The 27,809-nt window shown below is 43.7% G+C and overlaps 1 protein-coding gene across 4 annotated transcripts in view; it reads right to left on the bottom strand.

Annotated features, from left to right (window-relative positions):
• Window positions 1-24,409, bottom strand: part of ANKRD29 (ankyrin repeat domain 29) — a 43,903-nt gene extending 19,494 nt beyond the window's left edge. For 2 of the 4 annotated variants that reach the window (XM_044424029.1, XM_044424027.1), the window contains exons 1-6: window positions 24,287-24,409; window positions 15,945-16,070; window positions 14,687-14,785; window positions 11,576-11,674; window positions 7,396-7,494; window positions 720-818 (exon numbers count right to left, since the gene is read on the bottom strand). In XM_044424029.1, the coding sequence (XP_044279964.1) occupies window positions 720-818; window positions 7,396-7,494; window positions 11,576-11,674; window positions 14,687-14,785; window positions 15,945-16,070; window positions 24,287-24,298 (534 nt within the window). In that variant the 5' untranslated portion in view covers window positions 24,299-24,409. Of the gene's footprint in view, window positions 1-719; window positions 819-7,395; window positions 7,495-11,575; window positions 11,675-14,686; window positions 14,786-15,944; window positions 16,071-18,292; window positions 18,513-24,286 lie in introns of those variants that run through there. The other 2 variants (XM_044424028.1, XM_044424030.1) reach the window with 2 other exon arrangements.
• Window positions 24,410-27,809: the final 3,400 nt, after the last annotated feature.

Here is a 27,809-nt window from a genome sequence, read left to right as displayed (position 1 = left end):
AGAATGCAGCGATATACTGGGATATGCTCAGCCCCAACTTCATCCTTGGTTCCTTTGTTTTGAGCTATCTATGAATAAATTGCCAAGGAAGATCCATGCCTGAAATCAGCAGTTTCTTAGGTTTAACTCTTGCTCTGCTCTTTTGCCACATAATATCCAGTACTAATCAGGAACATACTTTAAATGAAATTGACCAGTTACGGGGTTACAAATTATGTATGCAGCATCATTATATAGTTTAGTCATTGGGCAGCATTGTGTTTAGTTGTATCTGTGAAGAGTTAGGAGTTTCTTGTGTCTGTTCTTAATAAAGAAGTTCTTGTCCAGTTTTCTGACAAGTATGTCCTGTAAGTTTTCCATGGTATACATCACCTTCACTCTTTGGGAGAATGAGGTTCTAGGAAATAAAATACTAAATATAAGAATAAGAATCTAAATATTCTTAGATAATAATATCAGTGATGATGCCAGATATCAGAGGAAGTTAAATCACAATTTTGCAGTCTGCACAGAGAGCTCAAACACCACTATACAGTTTTATCAAAGATTAATTTCCATATCAAAATCACAATAATAATTGGAATGTAGTAAATATTGATTCTTGGCTGGTTAATTTCAGCATACAAAAGCTGGAGGGGGGGAGTCTTGTAATTAACTTAAAAAAAAAACAGGAATATTAATCAAGACATGATCTATGTTTTAACAATGTTGAACATTACCTGCCTTGGCTGGTTGACTTTTGCTCCTGAAGACAGTAATAACCGAATTAAATCTAGGAACCCTCCTTGAGCAGCCAGGAAAAGGGCAGTAGCTCCATCCTATTAAAACATTTTTTGATTAGTGTACTAGCTAGTGAAAGAATTGTTAAAAGGACAACTGAACCCCTCCTTTTCTCCATTATCCCTCAAGCATAGTAAGAACGTTGCTTATAAAAAAACTCCTTTTCCACAATCACCAATAAGCTCCTGTCACTTAACCAGCTCTTTCTTCAGCTTTGATAAAAGCAAAAATGCACAGTTGCTTTTTAATTAGATTGCTTCCGGCCTTTCATGTAATCAATTTAAAGATTAAACTATAAATCTTGATGCTTTTTAAGTAAATCCTTCCAGAAAATCTGTATTTGAAGTCTAGCTCTTGTAGAAATCTGCCAATCAGAACCAGAAACTTTTTATGCAGTCAGCTGAACAACATCACACAACCAGATTCATTTTTTAGGGTAATTTTTGTATATTTCTTGCTCTGAAATGCATTCAGAACATTTAACTGTTATCAAGGACAGTTTGATTAAGCAAATACCTCAATCTCCCATACTTTTCATCAGCTTCTTTATGAAAGGTTTCAAAATGATCTAAGAGTTTTAGAGCAGCATTAAAACATACACACACAAGACAGGGTACATGTACATAATTCTCCTGCTGAAATCAGTGGCCAAGTTTGCAAGACACAGCAGTCAACCACCAACCCACGGTGTAGATTATTTGTTAAACAACCTACAGGTGGTCAATCATGCTCACCCACCTTTCCCTCCAGTCCTCTGACCAATAGCACAAGGTCCTTTGTGACAGCAAAACCCATCTTGTCTCCTCTCTACTCCAGTTATGACTTCATTTTAGTCCACCCCAATATCTCTGTGCCTCCAGCAGTGACAGCCACTCCACTGATGCCAAACTGACATTTTGGAGCAATCATCACTGCCTTGTTATCCTTTTTATTTATTAGCTTTTTCAGCAATACAATAGTGCCCACTAGTCTTTCAAAGGCACATACTTACAGCTGCCTCAAATATGGATTCTTCCCTGGTCAATGACCTGGCGAGTGTCTGCTGTCAAAGTGCACCAGGTAATATTCATGGGTATTGGCCAAGCAAGGATGCATACAGGTTATTTTGCATGCACCTGACATTTATCACTTGGCAAACTGTCAATTAGAAAGGAGAGCACAAAGGCAGTTTTACCAGGGAGGGGGATTGCAAGTATATCTCCTTCTTAGCAGTGTGATTCTTTGATTTCTAAGTATTGCCCCCCACCTTTGCCACTCCTCCATGAGCTTCTAGGTATTCTAGAAAGGGGAGAGCTACATCTCCTTGTGTTCTCAAGCACTCACTTCCGACAGCTGTCAAAAGAAAAGTTTCTTTTCTTTAAACCTATCTAGCAGATGTGAATGATTCTGCATATATTTACCCAGCCCTCAAATATGCTAGTTAGGTTTTTTGTAAGCTTGGGAAAGCCCTTTGTTTAATTCAGTGGAAAGCTTTCCATTCACTGCTGCTGAGCCTCTTTAAAAGTTTAATTGCTGCATGCACGTGAATTCTTTGAAGGGATGTCACAGAGCCCACAAATGTCCCACGTGGCCATCGTGACTGTTAAAAACACTCCATTGGTACCAATGGGGATTTCTTAAAAGCCTAATCGCTGCTGTGGGTGGGGTAATTGAGATGTGGGTCATGGCAAGCCCTTGAAGCAACCCTACTCCCCAAAATGTACCTGAATGACAATGAAGCTTAAAAATACATTTAAAACCCTAATGACTATAGGAGATGCTGCAGGCTGGATGGGGTACCCCTGTAAGCCAGTGGTTCACCACTACTGGTCTACATACACTGCAATCTTTGATAGTGATTTATTTCTCTGCTTGCTGTTTTTGTGTTTTTGGTCTATTTGGTGTGATTTTTACTCATCTCTTTATACATTGTCTTGGATGAGGAGCATATAAAATGTTTACACAAATACATATTATTATTGCTTCATTATAGTTATATGCTGCTTCCCACCCCGTCCTTGCTAGGAAGCCAAGGGGACTAACAGAGTCCTCTGCTTCCTCCATTTTATCCTCACAGTGAGGTACCATAGGAGGAAAGTCATTGACTGGCCCTAAGTCTTCTAGTAAACTCTGATTGAGTGCCAGTCCAGTACACTAGCCACAATTCCACACTGGCTCTTCCACAGAAGTTAGCCTTTAGGAAACCATTTAAATAAATACTGTTTTTTGAATGTATGCAGTATGCACATCACATAGGAAGCCAGTGAAAATGGGAAGAGAAGAAAGGCAATAGTACAATGCAGATAAGACAATGGCTTTTTGTTTTTAGCTGATGATGAACAATGGATAATAAGCTGAGAAGGGGAAGAGCAGCATAAGCACACCAGGAAAACATCCAGGATGATATTACATATAGTTAGTCTAATTCTTTCCACAGTGTCTGAGTGAAAGCCAGAGCTTCTAAAATCTGAGGCAGACTTTCCTATGAAGCTGTCAACAGTTGATAAGAGAATTGTATGTTCATTCCTGGATTTCTACCGCCTCTTATTTTGTACCTAGGCCTTAGCTGAATGATAAGGCAACAGAGGAACCTACCATTTTACCCAGACCTCAAGTGCTATCTGACCACCTGCTCACAGCAAGAAGTGCTCATTTTAATTTTAGCAAGCTTCCTCTGACCTTAGCAGGTGTACTTGTGTGACAGAGGTACTTTGAGTAGATGAAACTTTTCTGGACATTGTTGCATGATAAGAAAACTGCAGCTGCTATAGTTCTGCTTGTTATACAGGGATATTGATCAGCTAGCCTTGACTTGATTGTAAATAACATGGATAACCTAGTGGATAAAAGGGCAATTGTGGGAACCTTGGGGTAGGGATGTGTGAGGAGTCTGTTCTGGGGTGGGAATACATCATGTTCCTTGAACTCAACTCCCCGGACTCTAGTCTACTTTGCTGCAGCCGTGAGTCCAGGCTCCTGGTGAGCATGCCCAGTGTTTGTGCAGCCTCCACAGGGACTGAGCTCCATGCAAAGCCTGCAGAAGCGGGATCCCATCTCATGCAGCAGCCTTCGTCTGTGCTACACGTCACATAAGGGGAGTTTGCTGGCTCCATTCCATGAGTGTCCATGGACTATTTCTCAGCCCTTTTTGATTTCTGAAACAGGGCCAAGCAGGAGATGATGTCCACGAACATTAGAGGGACAGATTGCACAGAGCTCAATTGCAATTCTACACTGGGGAAAGTGACCATGTCATATGTGAATCCTTGACTGTAAAGCAAGCGAAAGCCAGGTGTAACTAAACACATATGCTGGATTTTAAGAAAGCCACTTTTAATAAATCCAGAACAATGCTAAGTAAGGTCTTATGGCAAGCAACTCAAATGAGAAAAGCCAAAGATGGGTTGGAATTCTATAAAAATGAAAGTTTAAGATTTCCAATTCAAAGATTAGAACTGTATTCAGCCCTACTGCCTTGGGGTGCTTCCTCACTAGCATTTTCTTTCCTGGTGTTTACAGCACTCAACTTTTCATTTTTCCTGAGAATCTAAATTACTTTAATCTCAAATGGTTGTGTTCCCATTATCCAGAGTTGATTTTTTTTTACATTTATCATCATTATTCTACTGTGAACCAACTAGCACTATTGTCTCAACATAGTGGGTAGAATAGCCAGGTACCTTTTTATAGACATGGCCAGTCACATGTAACCCCACTAATGTGGGAGTGGTGTATTGCCTGCCCCCTCATCCCTTACCTTCACCACCACCATTCCTCTCTCTGATGAAGCTGGCAAGGAAGTGATGGAGCCCTGTTGGTTTCAACACTACTTTAAAAAATGTATTACAGTAGTCTTCATTACAGATCAATGTAACATGCCCTTGTGTGTTTTGCTGACAGCTGTGCATCTCCCAAACCAGCAACAATAATAGGCAGGGAAAGGTCTGGACTCTACTTCCAAATAAGCCTTACTCTTCTGAGAAGAAGCGGAATTATTCAGATAACTGGAAATATTTTGTACCTGCACATTTTCTTCAGATGACAGGATCTGGCTTTTCTTGGCACACAAATTGGGTTATTTTGGCACAGAAATCAGATTGAGCAAGTGAATATGAGCAGGCAGGGAAAGCACAGGAAACACATTCAAACAATATATAATGCTATCTTTGTCTCATGGATTTGCATTCTATCATGCAACTTCACAGATGCCTTTAGTAACTTCCAGTCCAGCCTCAATCATATACCGTAGTTGCGACAATCATATACCGTAGTTGTGACATGCCAGCATATGAATGTGCAATCAAAAATCTAGATGTGCAACCAATGCACCATTCCCTAAAAAGTCCCATGACAACCAACACAGAATTCCCTATAAAAGCTATCATACTTTGGCTAGGGAAATAAAGACTAAGCAGAAACTAGAAGAGACTGGAAATGATATCGCTTATCCTTCAGAAAACAATGTGAAACTTACATGGAAAGGCAGATGTAATTAAAGGGCCTCATATAAGCTTGAGTCCATGCTGTATGTTATGCAGACAGAAGCAACAGATTTTTGGACTGTACCATTTTAGATGAACACTGTCCCCAATAAAAAGCTCCAAGCATGTGGGAAATTAGAATAGCCTAAAGGAGAAGGTTATGTGGAACCCAGATGCACTTGTTCTCCAAGTAAACAAGGAACACCTATTAAGATTACTCAAAAATAAGTCTTACTGAATTCAGTAGGGTTGCTTGGGTAAGCAGTACAGCATTACAGTCATTCCCCGCCACGCCCTACTTGAGGAGCATTCCAAAATACAGCAGGGTTCACATTTAACAAGGAGCTACCATGGGTGAACTCCACAGGGCTTCTCCTTGCACTGCTGGCTACCATTTTGAGTATTCAGGTGCACCATGACTTCTCATTACCTGTGAAAGGCTAGGTTGTTGGGTGGTTGACAAGCCATCTGCAACCCTAGAAGCACCAATGAGTTCTGGGTGGTTTGTCAGCTACCCTGACAAGCTATCCTCATTGAATTCAAATATAATTTAGCATCTGAAGGTCCTACAACCCACCATAGCTACTAAGCCATGGTGGGCTACAGTGAACATGCAGATCAGGTCTACCACTCCCACGTGCAATCTTAAGAGGTAGAGTTTAGAATGTCACTTTGTCATTCTGAACAACATATGAAATAGCTCTCAGTATAAGGGGAAGATGGTATCCTGGATAGCTACAAATATTTTAAAGGCCATGGCATAGATGATGGAACAAATTTATCTTCTGTTGATTCAGAAAGACATGCCCAAATGAATGGGTTCAAAGACAAGAAAGAAGTATTTAAGTAAACATTCGGAAGAACTTCCAGTTGGTATGATCTGTATGATGGTAGAACAGATAGGACCAGTCATAATATCAGGGTTGGGACAAATCCTAGTGGACTCTGATCCTCTAGCATTTGCAAACTTCCTCTTGTGCTCAGCTTTTGTCTTGCAAGGCCAACCAGGCCAAAAAGAAGTGCACGACTGCTCATAGAATGAGGGTTGCACAGCAAGCAACAATCTTCTGCATCAGGTGCACCAGGATAAACAGCTGCTGCGGGTGGCACGGAAGAGGGACGCTGCTTGTGCAGTGTATGAGGCTGGATTCCCAGTGAGCATCCTGCAAACAGCGGACATGCTTGCCAGCAACTCAGGACTGCTGCAAAGCAAACTGGAGTTCAGGGAGCCAAGCCCAGGGAATCCCCACACATCCCCATTTACAGAGTGGGAAAACTGCCTTAGGCAGGAGATTGGGCGTGCCATAAATGGGCAACAAATGTTTAGTTACTAAGGGCACAATCTCATGAACTGGGCTCTTGATGCTCATAATCCTTTGAACTCAGAGTCTTATAAACATCCTACACAAGTCAGGAAGAACAACAGAACTGAAATTCACCTGACCATCCTCCTACCCTGAATTTTTTGCCTGCCAGACTTTTTTTGCCTATTTAGTAAAAACACTTCTGGGGCAGGGGAGGGAGGCTGCAGAACCCACAGGATAGCTTGTGTCCTGGCCTCCCCAGTATCCTCCGTTTCCTGCTCACTGAAACCCCTTTCCCATCCTTGGAGAGGCATATAAGCTTGGCAGGGAGGGTGGCGGGGCAGAGCTACAATCTGCAGCCCTGAGGTTGGAGCACTGTCTCTGACCTCAGAGCTGGTAATCCAATTTATCCTATTACTCCTCAGATGCTGTCTAGGGATTGCAAGATCGCTCCCTTACTGTTGTACCCATTCTGCCTGGGACAGAAGTGATGGTGGGATCCTCTGCCTTTAGTGCCAAAAAAGAGTACTAAGCATGTTGACATGAGGGGCTGGATGTGTTGCTGCTGCTCCTCAGGTAGCAAATTATGGTGGACCCCAGGAACAGACTGCCTTGGAAAGTGGCGGACTCTTCCTTAGAAGTCTGTAAGCTGAGGCTTTAAAATTCCTTCCAACTCCATGATTCTACAGACCACCTTATGAACTTTTTAACTTACTCTTCTCCTGGTATGTAAATCTTTGCTTTCTTGTGGAAAGAAAAAAGAACCCTAGAAAATCCCCTTAACTTTTCCCTCTTTCCAGGAAAAGAGAGGATCAGAATCATAAATATAGAAACAAAAACAAAAACCTCACATAAAGCTGGTCTTGAATGTTGGCCCCATGCTTCAGTAAAGTTTCCACTACTTTCAGGTGTCCATGCTGACAGGCAGCTAATAGGGCAGTGCCTCCGTCCTGGAAAGAAAAGAAAAAGCATAAATAATGGGCACAAGTGAAGGAAAAAACCCTAAACCTCCAGAGAACAGCAAGTGCTGAACATTTCTTAGCACTTAGCTCAGCCCTGAAAATATAAACACACCAACACACCTCCATTTCCAATCCCGAGCAATATTCCCCATATGTGTATTTTTATATAGTTTTCAAGAGGGAGGCTGTTTTTCCTTCCTTCTCTAGCAAAATGCCAACCTTTTCAGTACTGGCAGAGTTTGTTTAAGGCCAGACCAGAAGGGGCTGTGACAGATCTGTCTCTTTAACAAAGAAATGCAGTAGGAGATGAAGTGGCAGGGCCCAAGGCAAAGAGCACAAGTGGCACACAGGTCAAAGGAGCTGGATGGTTCCACCACCTACTGCACACCTTCCCAAAACCCCCTTCCTCTGCCTTTGGTTTCTCTTTTAGGTGTTCTCACTACTAGCTCTGCTGCCTGTCCGAGGGAAAAGTGACACTGGGAGGCAGGCTGCAACAAGGTAAGCGGTGGGCAGAGGGAGATATCCCCTTGACCTTTGGACTGAGACCCACTTTATGCATGATTACAGCAGAATTGTCTTTTAAAAGGCGAGTCTGCCACCTTCATGACTATGTTAGTCCCTGTTTTAAAAGATGCATGTCGCAGAACACGGTAGCCCTGAGAATATCACGGTTATCCTGATTTCACGGTTATCCTGGTTATCCACCAGATTCATTCAAATTGCTACTTAACTTCCATAGTGTACCCAAATTGTCTCTCTGGTAACCTTGCAAAGCAAATTTCCTCACTGTCTCCTCTTTGCTTTTTCAAAGTTGTCACCATATGACAAGTACTTATCTATATATTTTTTTTCCTTTTAAAGCAAGCTACATTCAACTTTTGCATGAAGTTTTAATATGTTTTCATATGATGTATCTTTTATTGTTATTTTAATGTGCTTTGTGAACTGTCCAGAGAGCTTCAACTATTGGGCAGTACAGCAAATAAGTAAATAAATAACCAAATAGTATATAAAGAAATATAAACAATGCCCTGGCCATTTAAACAATGAATCTGTTTTTGAGCTGAACCACACTGGTGGCAACCACTGCATCCTGTAGGTCAGTTGTGTGCTATTTTAACATATATTTTTCTTAGCTTCAGAACTGTTATCTGTCTATTTTATCAAATGCTCCCTAGTTAGATCATCATTGTGAAAAATGGTGAGCAAATTTTCATACTGACTTCTACAAATTGTTGAGTATTTTATAAATCAAGACAAGCGTATTTGACCCTGCTGTACTGATAGGTTTGTTCATTCATTCTTTCATTTTCATCTGCATTAAAACTACCTGAATTGTGTCATTTGTTAGAAGCACAATACAGGGACCCACAGAGAATAATGCCTTTCCAGAGTCTGTTTCTAACATATTTTCCTAAATGGAGAGCCAGTGTGCTGTAGTGGTTAGGAGCACGGGACTGGGACTCAGGCGATCTGGGCTCTAGTCCCTGCTCAGCCATACAGTCAACTGGGTGACTCTGGGCCAGTCACAGACTCTCAGCTGGGCCTACTTCTCAGGGTTGTTGTTGTGGGGATCAGATTGAGAGTAGCAGGAAGAGAATGAGGTAATCACTTTGACTCCACAAGAAAAAAGCAGTATATCAATCTAATAAATAAATAAATGCAGGTATTGTTTTTCTGGGTGGAAAGGCAGTGTACCTGTATTGTCACAAATCTACATGAGAATCAGGCCCTACTTGTCACTACCCAACTTCTAGCTCAGCAGCTCTGTGCATAGTTAATGATTGGAAATAGATAAAACCCAAAAGTAACTAAATTAGCAGAGGAACTCTGAGGAGCAGACATTTTCCCACTTATCCTCATAAAAATGTAATGCAACAAGCATTCTCTTCATACAGAAGGCATTTCACATTGTTCGTGTTTGTTGTATTTGTGCTGTGCTAGGGCTATTAGTCTCCATGTCATGTTAATTTTGGAGCAAGGCTGCCTACATCTGTAGGGCATTAGAAGCTGAGGCAGCATTGCCGTTGTTGGCAAACACCCTGGAAATTCTGAGAAGGGAGCCTAGGACAAGCACAACAGCACATCACCAGATCCAAACAGAGATTTGCATAATCACAGTGCAATTACCAAGACATAGCTGTGCTGTGACGAAGAACAACGTGAGGCCTTTTCAAAGGCAAAGATTGTGCTGTGGGTGGTGTATATAGTGGGAAAGGTATAGTAAAAAGTCAGCAGATAGTAATTAGCTCCTCCAAGTCATCAGCCATGGATGTCAGTGCTTGCAGCATGCTTTTCCCAAACTAACCTAGAGTACCATGTGCATATATGCTAACATGATCTGCTGCTGACACTGGCTGAGGACACCTTTCCATATTATATAATGCACCAGAAAAACAAAACAAAACATGTGATTCTCATCCTCCCACTTTTTGAGCCTGCAGGCAAACATACACAGGGGAATTCCTGTATGTCCTCTGTGCAGAGCTAGACCAATTCCCTATTTATACATTGCTCCTAATGAGAGGGGGAAAGTCAGTGAGTCATTCACTTTTTGCCTGTTTTCTGTAAAATGCAAAACCACCCTAATGATTGTTGCAATAGGGCCAGAGAAGAATTAAGTAGGGAATTAACAGGAAAAGAACTAGTGAGTGCTCCTATACAGGGTGAAGGTAAGGGTGGGGATAGAGGGGTTGCCTTCCTTAATGAGATGAAGTATGGTAGAAACAACAGAGTAACAAAGGAGCACAAGTTTCCTTTGATTCTGCTGTTCAGGTCAACCATTTTATTTGTTTGCTACTACTTTAACTTATTTATCTCCTACTTTCTACCTGATATTAAGTATCTGATACCATTTTAGGCCATAACATTTTCAATCAGTTTGTTGTGGAAGTTTTTATATCTACATATTGTTTTTAAGGTTGCAATCCTATGTATGTTTGGACAGAAAAATGTCCTACAGCTCCCCACATTTCCAAAAGTCCCATTCATTTCAATTGGTTTACTCTACAAAGGACTAATATTGGATAAATGCACAGTTTTGCAAGCCAGTCTAGAATACTATCATAATCTCTAAGACTTGCACAATCCACAGAATATATCCTATAAATTAGAGCCCAGAACTTGTGCTTCAGTTCTGTGGCAAAGTTCTTTGTTGGCATGAAGATCACTTCAGCTATCTGTGTATTTCTGTCCTGCATTTCCTTTACTTCATTGAAAAATTCTAGTGGGAAACAGATGGCCACACCGCAAAATATGAGAGCCCTGCAGAGCCTGCATTCAATGAAGACATCTCCCGTTGAATGCACTAACAGGGCTCAGGTTAGAAAAACATTTACTGCAGGGGCAGATAACACCCTGCTGTCTCTGAATTCAGTTGGAAAATGAAAAAGGAACTATAGCAGCTACAGAGTGCCAAAGGAGTCAAATTTAGCTTGCAAAATTTAGCTTTGTATGAAGTGTGTCTTCACACTAGTATAAAAGACTGAAAATCCAGGGATATACTTCTGGCATCAAACAGTTGTGCAGGTGGCATTTAATGCAGAGAAGAAAGGTTTAGTTCCTTCACAATTCAGGCCACGATCATCTGAGAAGAATAAAGCATATGCTGACAAGCATAAAGCGTAGCCTTTATGTTCAGCAGTGAATCTCATCATGTTAGATGTGAAATGACAGCCTGAGTGCCTACAGCAGTGACTCCACACATTTACAACCTGACACCTAAGCAAAGGGTGTTTTTGGTTTGGTTTGATTTTTACATTTTAGAGATTGCTTCTTGCTTTCACACATCCAGGCTGCATAAAATCAATCTGGTCAGCTTGGGCTATGCCCTTTCAAAATGAAACAGTACAAGCAACCAGGAAATAGAGCAGTACACGTACAATGAACATTGAGCAATAAAAGCCAGAGCTGAATTAATGTCCTGCCAGAGAACTGCATGGCAAGAAGCACAATTATTCCATGGGCCTCTTGCTTGCTCTTCATGCCAAGTCTCAGATCAGATGAAAACAGCAGCCCTTCCTTCCTGCCTAAATTCACCATTATGTTAAAGCCAAGCAAAATCTCTTACTTTGGTTTTAAACTCTGTGGAGGCTCCGTACTCAAAGAGAAACTTCACAATATCATTGTGGCCTTGCTGTGCAGCAAAAAACAGGGCAGTGGCACCAGACTGAAAATGAGAAACAGAAAGCCCACATGTTGCATTTGGCATATAGATACATTTCATTTGCTTTTCCAGAAGGTGGATACTGTCCAAGATGTTAGTGAACTTAAACTCTCATCCCTACCAACAGTAAAATCATCCTCATCATCTGTACATGATTCTACTTTTGAAGATTCTGGGTTATCACTTTTTCTGAGAAGGTTTCTGTACCTTTCAGCAGGAGAACCATTCAACAAATGCCAGAAGACACTTAGCTTTACCTATCCTATTGTGGAAACCAGCTGTGGTAGAGTAATGGACTGGATGTTGGCCAACAATCTGAAGCTCAATCCAGACAGACAGAAGTACTGTTAGCAGGTGGTTCACCTGCACAGCTGAGTGGAGTTCAACCTGTTCTGGAGTGAGTTGTGTTCCTCCAGCTGCACTGCTTGGGAAAGTTTCTGGATCCATCACTGTTATTTGGGATACAGGTATTGGCAGTGGCTAGACACACCTTTTATCAACTGAAGTTACTATACAAGCTGTAAACTTTTCTGGGCAGACATGGCTTAGCAACAGTTATTCATACTACAGCATCCTCTTGGTAGGATTGCTACCGTGAGTTGTACATGGGGCTACCTTTAAAGAGGGAAGCACAGTCTCTGCTTGGTAGAACAAGACCTAGGAGGTGAAACTTATGACATGGACCCTATATGCCCCTTTTCATCAGCTTTTATTACACACCTTCTGCCAGTGTTGCAGGAAATTGGTGAAATGTTCTTAATTCCTGCTGAAAAGAACTTGAAGTGCTATCTCCATGGACAAACACAGAAAACCCTTTACCAAGGAACAAACTAAACATTCTTCAGATTGGCTTGCTTACTTCAGAATAAGATTCTGTCCCCATTTTCTTACTTAAATTCCATCCCATGGAGGTAAACCTGGCTGGGGGGGAATCTCAATTTTTATTCTTTAACATCCCTCTTGAAAGGGGGGGGAATGGGATTTTGGGATGAAAATGGGAAGGAGAGATAGCTTAAATCTGTCCACTCCAGAGTGCCATAGTTCTGATCCAAAGCTAGACAGACTTACACTAAAGTAAACAAGCCAGTTATGTATAGCTCTGCTGTGTATGATTTGAAGAACTTTTAGTTTGGTCCCAAGTGGCTAATTTCAAAAGTATGCATGTAACTCCCATGGAAAGCCAGTCATCAGTACTAGGCAGAACACGTTAAAATATGTCTGCAGAGACCTGCTGCTATGCCTTGATGATTTCACAGTTTTACTTTAGAAAGTCTTAGACATAAAGAGAGTCTTAGATGCTAGTCTAGTCTTATTTCTCCCAGGTCTCTCTATCAAGATATATACATACATGAGCAGAATAGCAATTATGCACATACATTAATTAAAATGCTCTGTCAGATAAATCCCCCTGGAGAATGGAGACAGCACATAGGTTCCTCCATGCATTGCTCTGACTCTCACCCCCTATCACAGAATAGCAATAACAAGGGAACTGTGGCTATACCTGTCCTGCATCCTCTCCCCAAGTGGACAAGACCTGGAGCAGGAGAAGCTGGTTCCAAGCAGATGCCCCAAAAGCTTGTCCCAACATGCCAACCAAGGGGAGAAATGGCTGGAATGCCAATCCCTAGTCACAACATCAGAATAAGGATGCTCCCAATGCAACTGCTGGGAACCAAATGACATTTGACTGGCCCAGTCCCTTTGGATACCAGAGGGCATTGATGCTCCCTGACTTCATATGGCTGGCACAGAGGTAGGGGCCCTCCTGCCTCCCCACTGGATTATTGTCTTCTGCCCTTGTTATAATCTCTCTGCAACAAGCACTTAAGGGCTTTGATGAAACAAGATGATTAAAAGAGGTATATTAGAAAAGAATGCTCATGAAAGAATACTTATTTCCAGCCAAATGAGATTAAGTCTGAATGTGACTACATTGGCTGCAGCTTCATTTCAAGCAGCCTCTCCTGATTCTAGAGAAGCTGGACAAGAGAGTCAAACAGCACTATAGCAATGTACTGATATCTGAGTTGCAAGCAGCCAAGGAAATTCAGAATCTCAGGACCAACTCTCTGTGGCATTCTGTGTTGTGTCATCAGTCAAAGATACTGTGACATCCTAACAAGACTATGACATTCCTAGGGCCCTCTGTCAGTCAAAACTCAACCTTGCCAGCCCCTTTGCAGTAATTGGGAGCCAGTGTGCTATAGCGGACCTGGTTTTTAGCTCCACACAGTTCTGAAATTAACTGAGTGACTTGGAGCCAGTCACTGACACTCACAGGGTTGCTGCCAGGATGAAATGGAGAGGAGAATCGTGTTCACTGCCTTGGACTCTTTGGAGGAAAGGCAGGATGTCACTGTAACCAAAAGAAAAAATTCCTCCTAAGGAGGGGCGGTTCACTCCATCTCTGGCAAGCAAAAACCACTACACTGAAGAAGGCCTTTGGTCTGTGAATGAGTCTACTGGTTTGAACATCATATTTATTCTGCAATTGTTATGTTTCATTGTATTTTAATTATATTTATAATTACATTATATAATAATACTTAATTATAAACAATTATAATTTTTGTTTGGATTGATATTAATTTGTTCTTGTTAGCCATCCTGAGCATCATGCTTTGTTATAGACGGTATCCAGTGGTGTCCCTCCATTTATGGGAGGTTCTTTCATTCACTGGAGGTTTCCATTGGCAGACTTGACTCCCCTCCCCTCGCCAAGCCTCCCATGCACTACCCCTCAGGCTACTCCAAAGAACCTTCCAATGCTCTGGAGCAGATGAAATTGGAAGATATTATTTCCATTTCCATTCTTCTGACAAAAGCCTCCACTGGATCAAATAACTTTTAAATGGAGAGACACCACTGGATACAATGAAAAGTCCCTAACATAACAACCACTACAACATCTGTAATAAAATTTTAGGACTTGAAGTGCTGACCTGTATTTTAGACACTATATATTTAGTGCCTCTTCTACATTCTCTCTTTAAATGCAGCATATTACTTTACCTCTCGCTGAAGATTAATATCAGCTCCTTGAAGCACTAATTCTCGCACGCATTCCTTGTGGCCATAGAACGACGCTACCATAAGTGCTGTTGAACCAAGCTGAGCACAAATAAAGAAATAGAAATTGGTACCTTAAATAGACAAGAACAAGCCATCCTAATCTAAATTTCCCTATATAATTTCTCCGAAACATACAGCCTCAGTGGAGAAAGAATACTTTTGTCTGTGTGCAAAATTCATCACTGTCACTACTAACTGCTGAACTAACTAAACTGCCCTCCATGAAGCAATTAGGGGCTGTTCTTTTTTTTTAAATAGCCCTTTACTCCACAGCAGTGGTCCCTTCTCCCAAGTTCCCCTATGAATCAATTAGGCTGTTAAAAGGTTTTCCTTTGCACAATGAAACTGTTTTGAAAGAAGAATTGTTCTGGGAGTGGGGGAGAGAAAGTAAGTTATAGGTCAGATGAAAAGGCTCTGTTGGCTGCATGGTCCACAGAGCAGAGGTGTCCTGCGTCTGGTAGAGATGCTTCCTATTTTTATGTGTACTTAAGGCAAAATCCTACAGTGATTATCATTGGTCCCGAAACATTGAGGCTTACTGCCATCCATTGTACATCAAGAGAAACAGTGGAGGTGGTCCACATTACTCCATTCTCCTGCCCTGCATTTTCTGCTAGACTAGCTTTTTGCTTAACAGAGAACAAAGCTGGGAGGGCCCCCAGGATATGCACTATCCTGGTATCTTCAGTACCCCTGCCCCAAAATTGCTCATTTTTCCCACTCTGCAAGGTCACATTTCTGATCTCAGAGAGGCAGCCAGAGTGGTTCTTTTGGCACTGGCTGTAAGGGGAAAGCATCTTTGCCTTTGGACCTGGGAATCTCAAATATCCTATAGGCCCTCAGATGCTGTCCAAGGGCAATAGATTCATTTTCTACATGTGCTTATATGTCCAGACTCATTTGCCACCAGTATCTTTATAGCAGCATGTGAATTTACAAATTTCCATCAGAAAATCATTGGCAGATAAGCTTCATTTACCCCCTTCCATATATGGACAAAATAAGAGACATGTGGTCAATCAGGGTTGCCAGTGCAGAGTAAAAAAAAAAGGAAACCAGGCATAATTAACTTAATTAACATGGTCCCATCCCCCCACCCTGCCTCAGTGTGTGAGACCACATCGCCAGCCAGCACGGGCATTTTCCTTCTCCTTCCACAACCAATTATGGAAACAGATGAAATGTTCTTGCCACTCACAAACGGGGTCCTTACACTGTCTTTGCAGTCCACATCAACACGCCCGCTGTTCAACAAGAGCTGAAGTAGCGCCAAGTTTCCTTTCCTTGCAGCCCAGAATGCAGCATTTGCAAGCGGTGTCTCCTTCTGTGAACAAAAACAAAACACAACAAAAGGTACTCAAATCTGTTCCAGGACAATTGAATATGGGACACTACTCATGTGTTTGATAGGGGCACATGTGACAGGAGTCTTTTGCTTTTAGCAGCTTTTTTTGGCAGTAAATGTTCTTGAACTTGTTTTTTTTAAGTGGAATAAAAACACAGCTGTTCCTAGGGAAAATTATCCTCCACCCACATGCCACTAGATTAACGAAGAACAGCAAATTACACTATCTATAGTGCACTGGGTCTGTGCTAATGCAGTTACACTGCCAACAGAAAATTGTACATGATTTTATTCTCGAGAGCAAGATACCTGAGATCATCAGCTAAGAAACCATCTGATCTGGTGGAAGCCCCGCTACGCTTGAAGAACACAAGATGTACAACCACGCCAGTGGAAGGGCTAAAGTGGAACACAGCCATGGGAAGGATGTGAGAACCACAGCAGATGAGCACATTAATAACAGGGATGGGCAGAAGGCAGATCTCCAGGTGGCATAGACATCAACTCCTGGAGGCAACTGCCAGCATGCACAGTGGACAGGAATTCTTGGGGCTGAAGTCCAGAATACCTGAAGGCCTACTTTCTGTCCTTCCCTAATTTACACCACATTCTATAAAGACCATGGACACATCCCCACTAACTCAACTTTTCTTCAGCCCTGTGGTACAAATAATCTCCTTCCCAATTACTTAAAAAGCTATGCCTCTCTCAAAACTGCCCTCTCAATATCTCCCTGCATGGGATTTATATAGTGGTAACAGCATGTTGTGAATGACCGTTGAGTTATACCTTATTCTCAATCCACAGAGAAGCTACTCTAGGAGTGTGCATATGTCTGCAATGAACATTTCCTGAAATGTCATTTTAAGAATTACCATGTATTACCATGTATGTTTATGACTATGCTCCAAAAGCTTTGAGGTTTTTTATTATGTAGCACAGTATTTTCTTTTAATGAACTTGCTTTGATTTACCACAGTGACACAAAAACAATAACATTGTTTGATAAGGGCATCAAAATGTTCCAAGCTGGACAGAACTTTGGATTTAATGTTGAACTAGAAAAGTGGCAAAAACTATGGGAAAGAAACATTGAAGTAACTTTAGCAACTTTGTATAAAGAAAGTTATATAAAATGTTCTATAGATGGTATTTGTCACCAAGTCAACTAGCTAAGATGTTTCCAAATATGTCAAATAGATGCTGGAAATGTAAACATAAAGTGGGTACTTTTTATCATATGTGGTGGACTTGTGACAACCCAAAAAAGTACTGGATTAAAATACATAGATGGATGGAGGAAATATTACAAAAACTCTTTGCTTTTAAACCTGAAGTTTTCTTGTTAGGCATTATATCAGAAGATGTTAGCAGACAGGAAATCTATGTGATGATGCATCTAATTACAGCGGCGAGGATTGCATTTGCTCAATATTGGAAAAGTGAGGAGCTGCCCACCGATGGATTGATTGTAAGAAAGATCTCCAACTGTGCAGAAATGGATAGACTGACTATCGTTGAAGGAGAAAGAGGATACTGATTTCTATCGAACTTGGGACTCTTTTTATAATTGGCTGGAGAAATGGGACTTGGCGTAAATTTAGAGATGTTTTTCAAACTATGATAAATTAATTGGAATTTGATATTAGAATGTTAAAAAATATGTAGTAGGAGGTTGACCCAGTGAATCCAATGTTTGTGATTTTTTTTAGTGTTAGTTTAAACATTTTAATAAAAATATATATATATATTAAAAAAAATGTTCCAAGCTGGATTCAGTGACATTGCAAAAACAGGAGGAGGGACTGATGACCTGTTTAATCTCTGCTTTATTCTTTACAAAGGATACTTATTTGAATAAGAACGGCCATAGAACTATGCCGAGAGAGAATAAGATTACAATAGACATTGTCTCCAGCCAGCCTGATGAATGGCTGTGTTGACCATGCCAACTGGGGAAGTCTACCCTGCAGAATTATGCAGGAAAGAATGCTTCCTCTGAAGAGTGGGCAGGATGTAACACATACAGAAATAATCTCAAATGAAGAATGTAGGGATTTCTACTTTTTTATGCATTGGCTAATGTATGCAGATTTGACTGACTGATTAATCCACCAAATGTCATATGTTTAAGGCACAACCCTATGCATGTTTAGACAAGGAAACAAGTTCAACAACTCCCAGCACTCCCCAGCTTGTACCTCTAGTTCACTAAGTTCCTTCTAACAGGGTGACAGCTTATCAGAAGGCAAAATAACAGCCAGCAGAGCACGAATGAATCTGTCTGTAGAATCAGTTTTTAGGAAGGCAGTGCAGAGTTCTTGCCACCCATTTCCTGAGCACCATCCAATGAACTCGTTCCTGTGGAAACAGTCTTTTCCCTGGATACAAAAAGTGCTGTGTCACTACAAAGATCATTATAGGATTTTTCCTCCCCTAGCCTGAACCACTTGGAATGTTCTTCGAAGCAGAAATGACACATCCAGGTTGTATCCCCCCCCCCCGCACTCCATCAATCAGAACAATCACCCCGCAGCAGAACTGCCTCCTCTCCTTTTATTGCAAGCTGTGAATTGAGCAGTGCTACTTGACTACTTTCCTGTCATTGCAAGTGGCTTTAGGAGCCAGCTGCACACACACAAGGGTGGGGGGAAGGGGAAGGGCACACGCCTCTGGCTATCCTGGCCCTGCCCACCATCACCTTCACCTACCTGTGCAGCTTTCAAAGGGTTACCCAGCCCATAATATGGTCCTCTGCCCCACCCCAAGAAAGGCTGCCTTCCTCTTTCTTAAATAAACTGAATCTTACTCAAGGTGCATTAATTGTCCTAATCCTACCTACCTGCACTTTGTAATCTGGTACTGGCACACACAGTTCACACAATGAGCAGGGTAGCTTATCCTGGGCTTAGAGTTACCCCCCCCCCTCCCCGGCCCCAGATTTGACATGAGATACCTCCTCTCAGCATCCCAGAGCATCCCATAAGGACATCAAGGAGAGTGGAATAAGGATGGCAGCTGCTCCGAAGTGGCACATGGGGGCAATTGTCAGGGGCTCCTCACTGCTGATCCCGGCAGAGAGGTTGCTCAGCCCCCCTCCGCCAAGAGAGGCAACGGCCTGGATAAGCCACATTCTCCTGGCCTCCCTCTAGGGAGGGCCAGGAGAATGTGCCTCCTCCCTGCTGCTTTGATCGGTTTTCCTGGCAGCTACCCCAACCAACACACTGATTGCCCTGTGCACATTCTCTGGGCCCTCCCAGAGGAGGGTCAGGACAAAAAAGTTCTCTCTGCTGCAGCTCTTCCATGGCAGCTGCTGCAATCAACAGAAGGGAGAGAAGCAGTGCCTGCTGCAGGCCACTGCATGCCCCCCCCCCCAAGCCTCCAGTAGGGCTTGGGCCCCATGTGCCACTTCCTCAAGCCCCATGTGGCAGGCTGCAGGAGCAGGGAAGCCCAGGACAACTGTCCTAGGTGCAGCAGCTTTCACTAGCACTTGCCAGGAGCAACCTGGCCAGGCAGGCATGAGGATTATGCCGCACTGGGCAAGTGGCTAGCTTGTTGCAAGGCTTGTCCTCGGCCACCATAGGTCATCTGGCTTCAGATGGCAGGACAGCCTGCAGAGCATTAAGCAAACCCTACTGAATAACAAAGCCATGGATCACAAGCCAAATGTAATCTACCTTGACAACACGGTTCCTACAACTTGCTAAGCTTCAAACCACCCCCCACCCCGCTTAGTGTGTCCTGCAAATTCAGTCTCCATTATATTATCATCAACATTTCCTGACCATTTCCAGTATTACAAGAGCTTGGAAGTTATTTTTCCTGACATTCAGACTTGTACAAATTCCCCTTTTGCTATAAAACACTTTCTTACTTTTGTACATTACAATGGATGATGATGATTGCATTTTCACTGTCGTCATTCCCGTGTATCCCGTGTATTGTGCATACTATTGTGAACACACCTAGTTTCTCACAGAGGGAGGAATTCACAACATTAGTGGGCTTCTCTCCATGAGGAATTCATTGCACAGCTTTACTGAGGCTACTGTTTCTATTTTCCATCTGGGAAGGAAAGCATGTATTTTTTATGTGTTCTTTCCCCCTAGAGTTTTAATTTTCTGACTTTGTATATGTTTTACTAAACAATTTCGAAGTGGCACTGTGGTATAGTGCAATTGCAAAAATACACAGCCATTTTCCAGTGTTACCCAATGCCAAACGAGTTAAAAACTCTGCAAAAAGTTGTCTGAAAATGGCTGGAAAACATGGGATTGGTCCTGGAGCAAGAAACCTTCCTAAAAAGGTTTCCATGAGTGAGAGACCACAAGTACACCATTGGTTCCTCATGTGGCACACCCCTCTGTATTTCTGCATTTTAATTCCAACATGATGGTTAGAATGCCAGTGCAGTGCAGTGACGACAAAGCTGGGCTGAGACTCAGGAGATTCAGATACTAGTCCACAGTCAGCCATGCAGGTCTCTAGATAATTTTGGGTCAGTCTCTGATTCTTAGCCTAAACTACCTCACAGGGTTGTTGTGAACATAAAATAGAAAAGAAGACATTATGTAAACTGTCCTGGGGTTCTTGCAGGAAAGTGGGGGCTTATACATATATTTCCATCCAACAACACAGTTTGCAATCCAACCCAACACTGGCATAGAGGGATGCAGTCCTTTGAATGTCTAGGCAGAAGAGTCCCATAACTGCCAGCATGCCCCAGTCAGAGTGGGATTTTGGCCTAAATCTTGTCAATTTCAAGTTAATTAACACTTCATACATTTGATAAAGAGGACAGTATCCATAAATACTTAGGCCAACATAAATTTGTCTTTAAGATGCCCCAAGACTCTTCACTGTCTCTGATGCAGCATTAGGTTTACTTTGGATAGGAGGCTGAGAGTATGTTTATGATCTGTTTGTTTACAAAACTACAAGCAGAATTTATTTGAACCAGGCAATAAACAAAGGCAGGGAGTACAACTGTAAACCCTGCACTGGATTCCCAAAAAGCGCAGCTGCAGTTCAAAACAATTCACCTTCGCTCAATCTACAGCTCTTGTACTCTCTCAACTGCTGAATCAGATGATCTGACAGTCCATCAAGGGTTACTTTACCTTAGAGGAGCTGCAGCACTTGCTGACCACCATTATAAATATGCTACCCATTTGAAGGCTTTCAAAAGCTGTTGCATCATGCTAACCCAGGTGGGTCATGATGTCTTCATAACCCTAGCATAACTCATGCTCAAAGGTTGTATAACCCTCATATAACTCATTTCAGCTAAATTTCTTGGAGCTTGTTTTCTGATATATTACAGTCCTCTTCTTTATATATTTGAGCAGGTGATAAACTCAGACATAATAAAGGGAGACCTCCTGAAATCCTTGTTACAGACAAGGATTTGCACATATAACTGACTATTCCGAGGTGTGGCTACTCAGCTTCAATAAGCCTTACTCCCAAGCAACGGTATACAGGATTACAGACTCCAATATGATAATACAACTCAGCAGGAGCGTGCACAGTGCACCAAGCCAGAATGCTGCAGTCTGGTTTAGAAGCCGCCCTACCTGGGATGCACCCACCAGACAAGAAGGCTCCTTGTGGGTTGGGTGCACATGCCTCCGCTCTCGCCCCTCAGTCCTCCCACAGCCATTCCGTGGAACACTGTGAAAGCAGCAAGGCTCCCCATTCCCTGTCGCCACTTATCAGTAGGGTGGGTGGGGGAGCAAGGATTCCAGCCCAAGTCATGAGCAGACCTCATGAGCCATGGGAAGAGCTAGCAGCACCTCAAGTCACCTTCGCCGAGCTCAGAGGCAGCATCTTGCCACATGCTTTCTTTCCTGTGGGCATCAGCATGGGACAGGGAGAGATGGCCCAAGTGGGGTACTGTACGTGGCTCTTCCAGAGCCACCAGCTGAAAGGACTGACAGCCCTAGTGCACGCAGGGGCAGCCGCAATCAGCCCAGTTCCCCTGACTCCTAAGTCTGCTTAGCCAGTACCTCCACCCCCACCGCTCTGCCCCAAGCAAAGCACAGTCACACTCAGGTGTTGCTTGGCGGTGGCTGTCAGCAGCATTTTCCTGGCAGCCATTTAGCTTGAGCTACTAGGATTTCTTGCTGCTTTCCCCAAGAAACTCCATAGCAATTTAGGTTACCCCTGGGCTTGTCTGTCAGTCAGGTTCAGACAGCGAGCCCAGAGATGGGCTGATAGAAGCCCCAGCATCTGGATGGCACTAGGTTGGGAAGGTTGATCTTTATGCACGTAGGGGCATTTCATGGGAGGCATGCTCTGCATTCTTCAGTAGGATTCTTTCAGAGAACGGAGGCTTGGCTGAATCCCCTACCAAGTCAGGCCAACTTGGCACTCTCTATTTAGCTCAATATTGTCTACTGCACCTGACATGGCACCATCCAGATATGCTGGACTGCAACTCCCATCAGCCACAGCCAGACAGCCCATCAACAGGACTTGTATTTCAATCCATCTGTAGGGGATGAAATAAGGAAAAAACTCATTCTGCCAGGCAGTGGCTCTCCATGGTTTTAGACTGAGATTTTTCTGCACCATCTTTTCCTTGATTTATGTATACTAGAGATACCAAGAATTTAGTCTGGGATCTTCTGTATGCAAAGCAGATGCACTACCATCCATCTTTGGCCTCTCTGTAATGATGAGCTATTTTGTGCACATTGCATTGGATTACATTTATTTATTTAAAACATTTGAGACGTTTTGAAATGGCACCATTGGGGTGGTTTAGAATCCCAGAAGTTGGGCTTATAAGCCACTCCAAGTAAGACACAATGGGTCTGTACAACACAGCAAACTCCCCCAGCCAACAAGCCAGGGGATTTGTAATGTTGTATGGAAGTTAATATGTGTGCATATGCTGGCATCTGTGTGTGTGCATTTGAAGGAGAAGCACATTTGCATCTTTTAGCATTTGCATCTTTTAGCATTTTAGCAAAAACTTGCATCTTTTAGCATTTTAGCAAAGTCAGTGGGAATGATAGACAAGGCACCAAGTCTGGAAAAACTGGTATAGAGGTACCCATGCAAAGCTCCTCCGAGTGAGTGGGGTGCTCAGCAGCCAGCCTGCAGGGATGCACAGTGTGTGAGGTATTCGACTGAGCACCCCAAGTACAACCCAACTTCATATGCCCCTCTGGAGAAAAATCGCACAATGAAGGTGCAAGACTGAAAAACGGCCTTCCTAGTTAGGACGGCTAAATTGTGGGAGGCTTCTCTGAGGAAGAACAACATGGTTCCTTGCTTCATCATTTGATGGCTGACAAAAGCAAATGCATTTTGGCAGCTACTTGACTGCACTTTTTTTTTTAAAATTGGTTTAGACCACAACCCTGTGCATGTTTACCCAGGAGAAAAAGTCCTACAACTTCCAGCATTGCCCTGTATAGTTGGGTGGGTGACACAGGCCTTGTTTATGCCTACACACACCTAGCAGTGCCCCCTTAGTTTGTTGTTCCATATTGTGATTGTTATGTTGACCAATTGTTTTTAGGTCAGCCGTATTTGTTCCTGCAAATTCCTTTGCGGGTCCCTGGATTGCTCTTAGAATAGCAATAGCAGCAACAACATTCAGCACAGCCTGTTTACTCGTTCTGGGTTCCATACACCACACTTCCCAGTAATGCGCACTCGGTGCCGAAGAGATGCCCCGCTCGCGCGTTGCTTCCGGCGCCCGGGGACCGGCCCCGCGCCACGTGCGGCTGGCCGCACCTGAAAGCGCCGCTTTGGGGCGTGAGCAGACAGCTTTTCCATCGCCGCTTAAGACAGCCACCCAGCCGGAATGACTGAAGACCTTGCACGGTGGAAGAGGCGCGTCTCCTCGTGCTGCCTCCTCTGCCCCGGCAACGCACCGCAACCCCGCACCGCAGCCCGGTGGCCCGAAGGAAAACCTGGGAAGGAATGACTCGCCCAAAGCTCCCATGGTGTACACGGCGAGCCTTCCTCCAGCCTCCCTCGGGGCGTCCCGTCTCCCGTCAGAGATAAGGGCAACGTTGCCCTCCTCCGAAGCACCAGTGCCCCGGCGGGAGGGAAGGGCCACTTGCCTCCCGAGCGCCGAAGGGGCTCCGCTAGGCCTGCGACGGCAGCGCCTGCCTGCAGGAGGTCGCCCGCGCAAGCCTCCCCGCAGCAGCCCCGCCGCGGGAGGGAGCGAAGCGTACCTTGAAAGACATCTTGCGATCCTCCCGAGCCGCTCATGCCTGCAGCAACCAGCGCAGCCGCATCGTTTCCTGGGCCTGGTCGTGCGGCGGCGGCGGCGGCGGCGGCGGGGGCTCATAGGCTCGCCTTGCGCGGCAGCGTCTGGCTGCAGGAAGCCGCGGCGGCGTGCCCGAGCCGGCGTCTGAGCAGCAGCCGCCGCAGCAGCAGCCTCAGCAGCAGCGGCGGCGGCGCGGCCGCCAGCCAGCCAAGCGGCCGCGCAAGGCCTGCTGGCTCGCCTCCGCCTCCGGGGGCTGCGCCCTCTGCGCTCCGCGCATCCTTGCGGCGCCCTCGCGAACTCCCCCGCGTGCTGATGTCACGCGTGCTGCGGGCAGGCGAGCGAACCGCAGCCGCGGATCCGGTGGCTCGCGGGACTTGGGCTAGGCAGGGCGCGAGGCGGTGCCGGGCGTGCTCGCCAGGGCTCTGCCTTTTGCCGGCTTGGCTACCCAGCTCTTGCTTCTGCCCAGGGCGCATTACCACCAACTAGACGATAAGGAGGACAAGAATTGCAGGGAGCCCGGTTGACCCTTTGGGGTGGTGGTGGGGAATGGAAACGTTTTGTTTTAGTGGCTGTGGTGTGTCTGTCTGTCTGTTTTCTAATGACTTGCATACCCCTCCTGTTTCCCTCAGGGAGGATAACAAATTATTTCCAGAGGGAACCCGGGCTAGTTAGTCCCAGTGAAAACAACCAGGAGCTTTACAGTAAAGACTAAAGATGCAACTATTATCCTTGTGACCCTGCACTGAACTGATTCTAACCTAGCTATGTCTCTCTTATAATGTGGAACCCAGAACTGGACACAGTACTCCAGCTGTGGGCACTTCAGAGTTGTACAGAGCAGTATTAACACCTCTTTCAGTCTGGAAACCACACTTGTGGCTGTACATTCAAGGGCAGTGTTTGCCTTCTTAACCACTGGTTAAGAAGTCGTTACACTGCTGGCTCATGTTGAGTCTGCAGTCAACAAGTACCCTGAGATCCCTTTCACAAGTGCCACTCTCCAGCCACTCCCCCGCCCATCTTGTACCTATTCCTGTGTCCCAAGAGCAAGACCTTGCACTTAGCCTCACTGAATGCCACCCTGTTGTTCCCCCATCCACTTTCACAGTCTGTCCAGATCCTTCTGGATCTGGAGTACCTGCTCCTCACCTGTTAAGCTTTAAAATGCCAACCATTCCTTGGGTTTTTATCAAGTCATAAATGAGATAATTAAGAATACACTGTTGTAATTAAAAAAAAGAGTAAACATTAAAAACAAACACTGCAGCTGAAGAGGTGTATCTGCCTTCAGAGGTTAGGTTGATAACCGGTGATGTAGCCCTTTTTGCAGTGGTGCCCCATCTGTGGAACATCTTCCCCAGAAATGTTACCTTGATACCTAATCTTTAGATGACAGGTCAAGAGCACTGATCAACAGGTGTCGACACAAAAGTAAGTTTCATCAAGTTTAACAGGTTCTTCCCATTTGTTGCAGTTGACAAAAGATAAGCTGTTCTTCCTAGTGCTACCTGAGCGGCACACATTGCTGCAGGAACTTGGCCGGTGCTGGAAGAACTGGCCATTTCTCCCTTTGCTGGTGGAAATGCACGCCCAGATACCCATGGGACTCTGAGCTCCTCAGTGTGGAGGAAGGCAGCATGAGAGGATGATGAGTGGGATGATGATGTGAGTGGGTGTCACCAACAGTTGGACCGGTTGGGAACATATCAAGGCCCCACACCTCAACAAGGGCCTGCTGACAGGAACCTCCTCGCTTTCTTCCTCCTTTTCTCCACTGTGCCTGTCTGCTCTTGTTCCTCTTGCTCTGGCCCAGACAGAGATGGCCGTGAGGAGGAGCTGCCTGCATGCTGACTGGCTTTCTGCCTATCAGACAGGAAAGTGGTAACTACAATGAGGAGCAGCAGCAACAGCTAGTAACAGTGACAATTATTTATTTATTTGAAACATTTCTGTGCCGTACTTTGCATAGCCTCAGGACAGCGCACAGCAATGAGAAGTGGCGCACCACAACTTGGAGTGGGCACTGTCACCCAGCGGCCTGTGCAAGGCCCGCCCCATATCTGTTTTTGCCTCTCTGTTTGTAGGCAAATCATTGATTTATTTTATGCTGGCAGAGCTCTTATTCTTCTTTGAAGTATAGTAAACCAATGCTTTTTGTAATGTACGACAGGCCATGGCTATGATAATTACCCTTGATGGTTCCATTATAACTGTTATGGATATTAATCTTAGATGGGCAGATGATTACACATGCAAAATCCAATAAAGGAATATCTAGTCTTAATCAGATATTGCTAACCTTTAAATAATTAATAGTTATATTATTCTGTTAAGTTACTTTATGAACTATAAAGTTACCTTATCTATGGTTTGTTTCCTGAGACACAGATGTGTAATCTAGATCACATCTGTATTTGTGTAATCTACACAATATTAAGCTTCCTTATCAGGCAAGTACAGGTGAAACCAATTCAAGTTTGGGACAATAACAAATCTCTTACTGTGACAAACTGCTTGACCTTTCTGTTATTCAAATAATGATGTATTGACCCATAATATGCATGGTCATCTAACTGTCAACTTGGAGGATATTTCTGATATAGGGATTTCCTTTTCCAGGTCAAAAGTGGAAATGCTCCTAGCAAGAAAGAAAAGAGATCTGTGTGAAAATGCATGGAGTAAACTGCAGTTGCCCTTTAAGCAACACACAATAGGAAAAGCTGCCAGACTGACTGGCAGTTGGTCTATGCTGATAATGAGATAATGTGCCTCTTTATCTTAGAGATAGAATTGCTGGCTATAGCTTTGAACTAGTACCTTTGGTTCTGTCCAGGGTCCTGACTGTGCCCTTGCTTCTTGTATAGCTTCATCTTATCACTCTGTCTCCTGCCATCTTTCCTGGACTGTTGGTGGCAACATCTTTGATGGATCAGGCCTGATAGAGCTGGACTTGTTTATGGAGGACAAAGATTGAAAGGTAGAACCACCACTGAAGGCAGGTTTATTATTGCATATGGTTATGGCATAACAAGATCAGGTTTTAGAGAGCCTCGGGCAAAATGCCAGGTGTTGACACCTGCTCTAATTAATATGTGACCTACCCTGGTCATCCGAGTCATTTTATACAGAATAGAAACAGTCTGGGCATATTCCTTTAACATTGCAAACTAAGGATAATGCTAAATATCAAAAGGGATGCAACTTAGTAGCTAACAGTGATGTCTATTCACTTTTACTCTAGAGTAAGACCAAGCCGGATCTTTAAAACTTTCCTACCCTATACACCAGGGGTTTCCATATGGATTGGGCACCCATACTAAAGTAAACGTGCATGTACACTAAAGTAAAAATGAAAAAAGGCATGGCTTTAGATATGGACATAAAATTATATCTGTTTTGGACCTATAGTTCAATTTGCCATGTGTCTATTGAGATCCAGCAGCAGTTCTGCAGAAATAATGAATAGGTTCCTGTGTTGCAGGATCACA

The sequence above is a fragment of the Varanus komodoensis genome, unplaced genomic scaffold (genome assembly GCF_004798865.1).
Source record: "Varanus komodoensis strain SLA01 unplaced genomic scaffold, ASM479886v1 scaffold14_1, whole genome shotgun sequence".
NCBI classification, from domain to species: Eukaryota; Metazoa; Chordata; class Lepidosauria; order Squamata; family Varanidae; genus Varanus; species Varanus komodoensis.
This window is presented reverse-complemented; position numbering and strand designations above follow the sequence as displayed.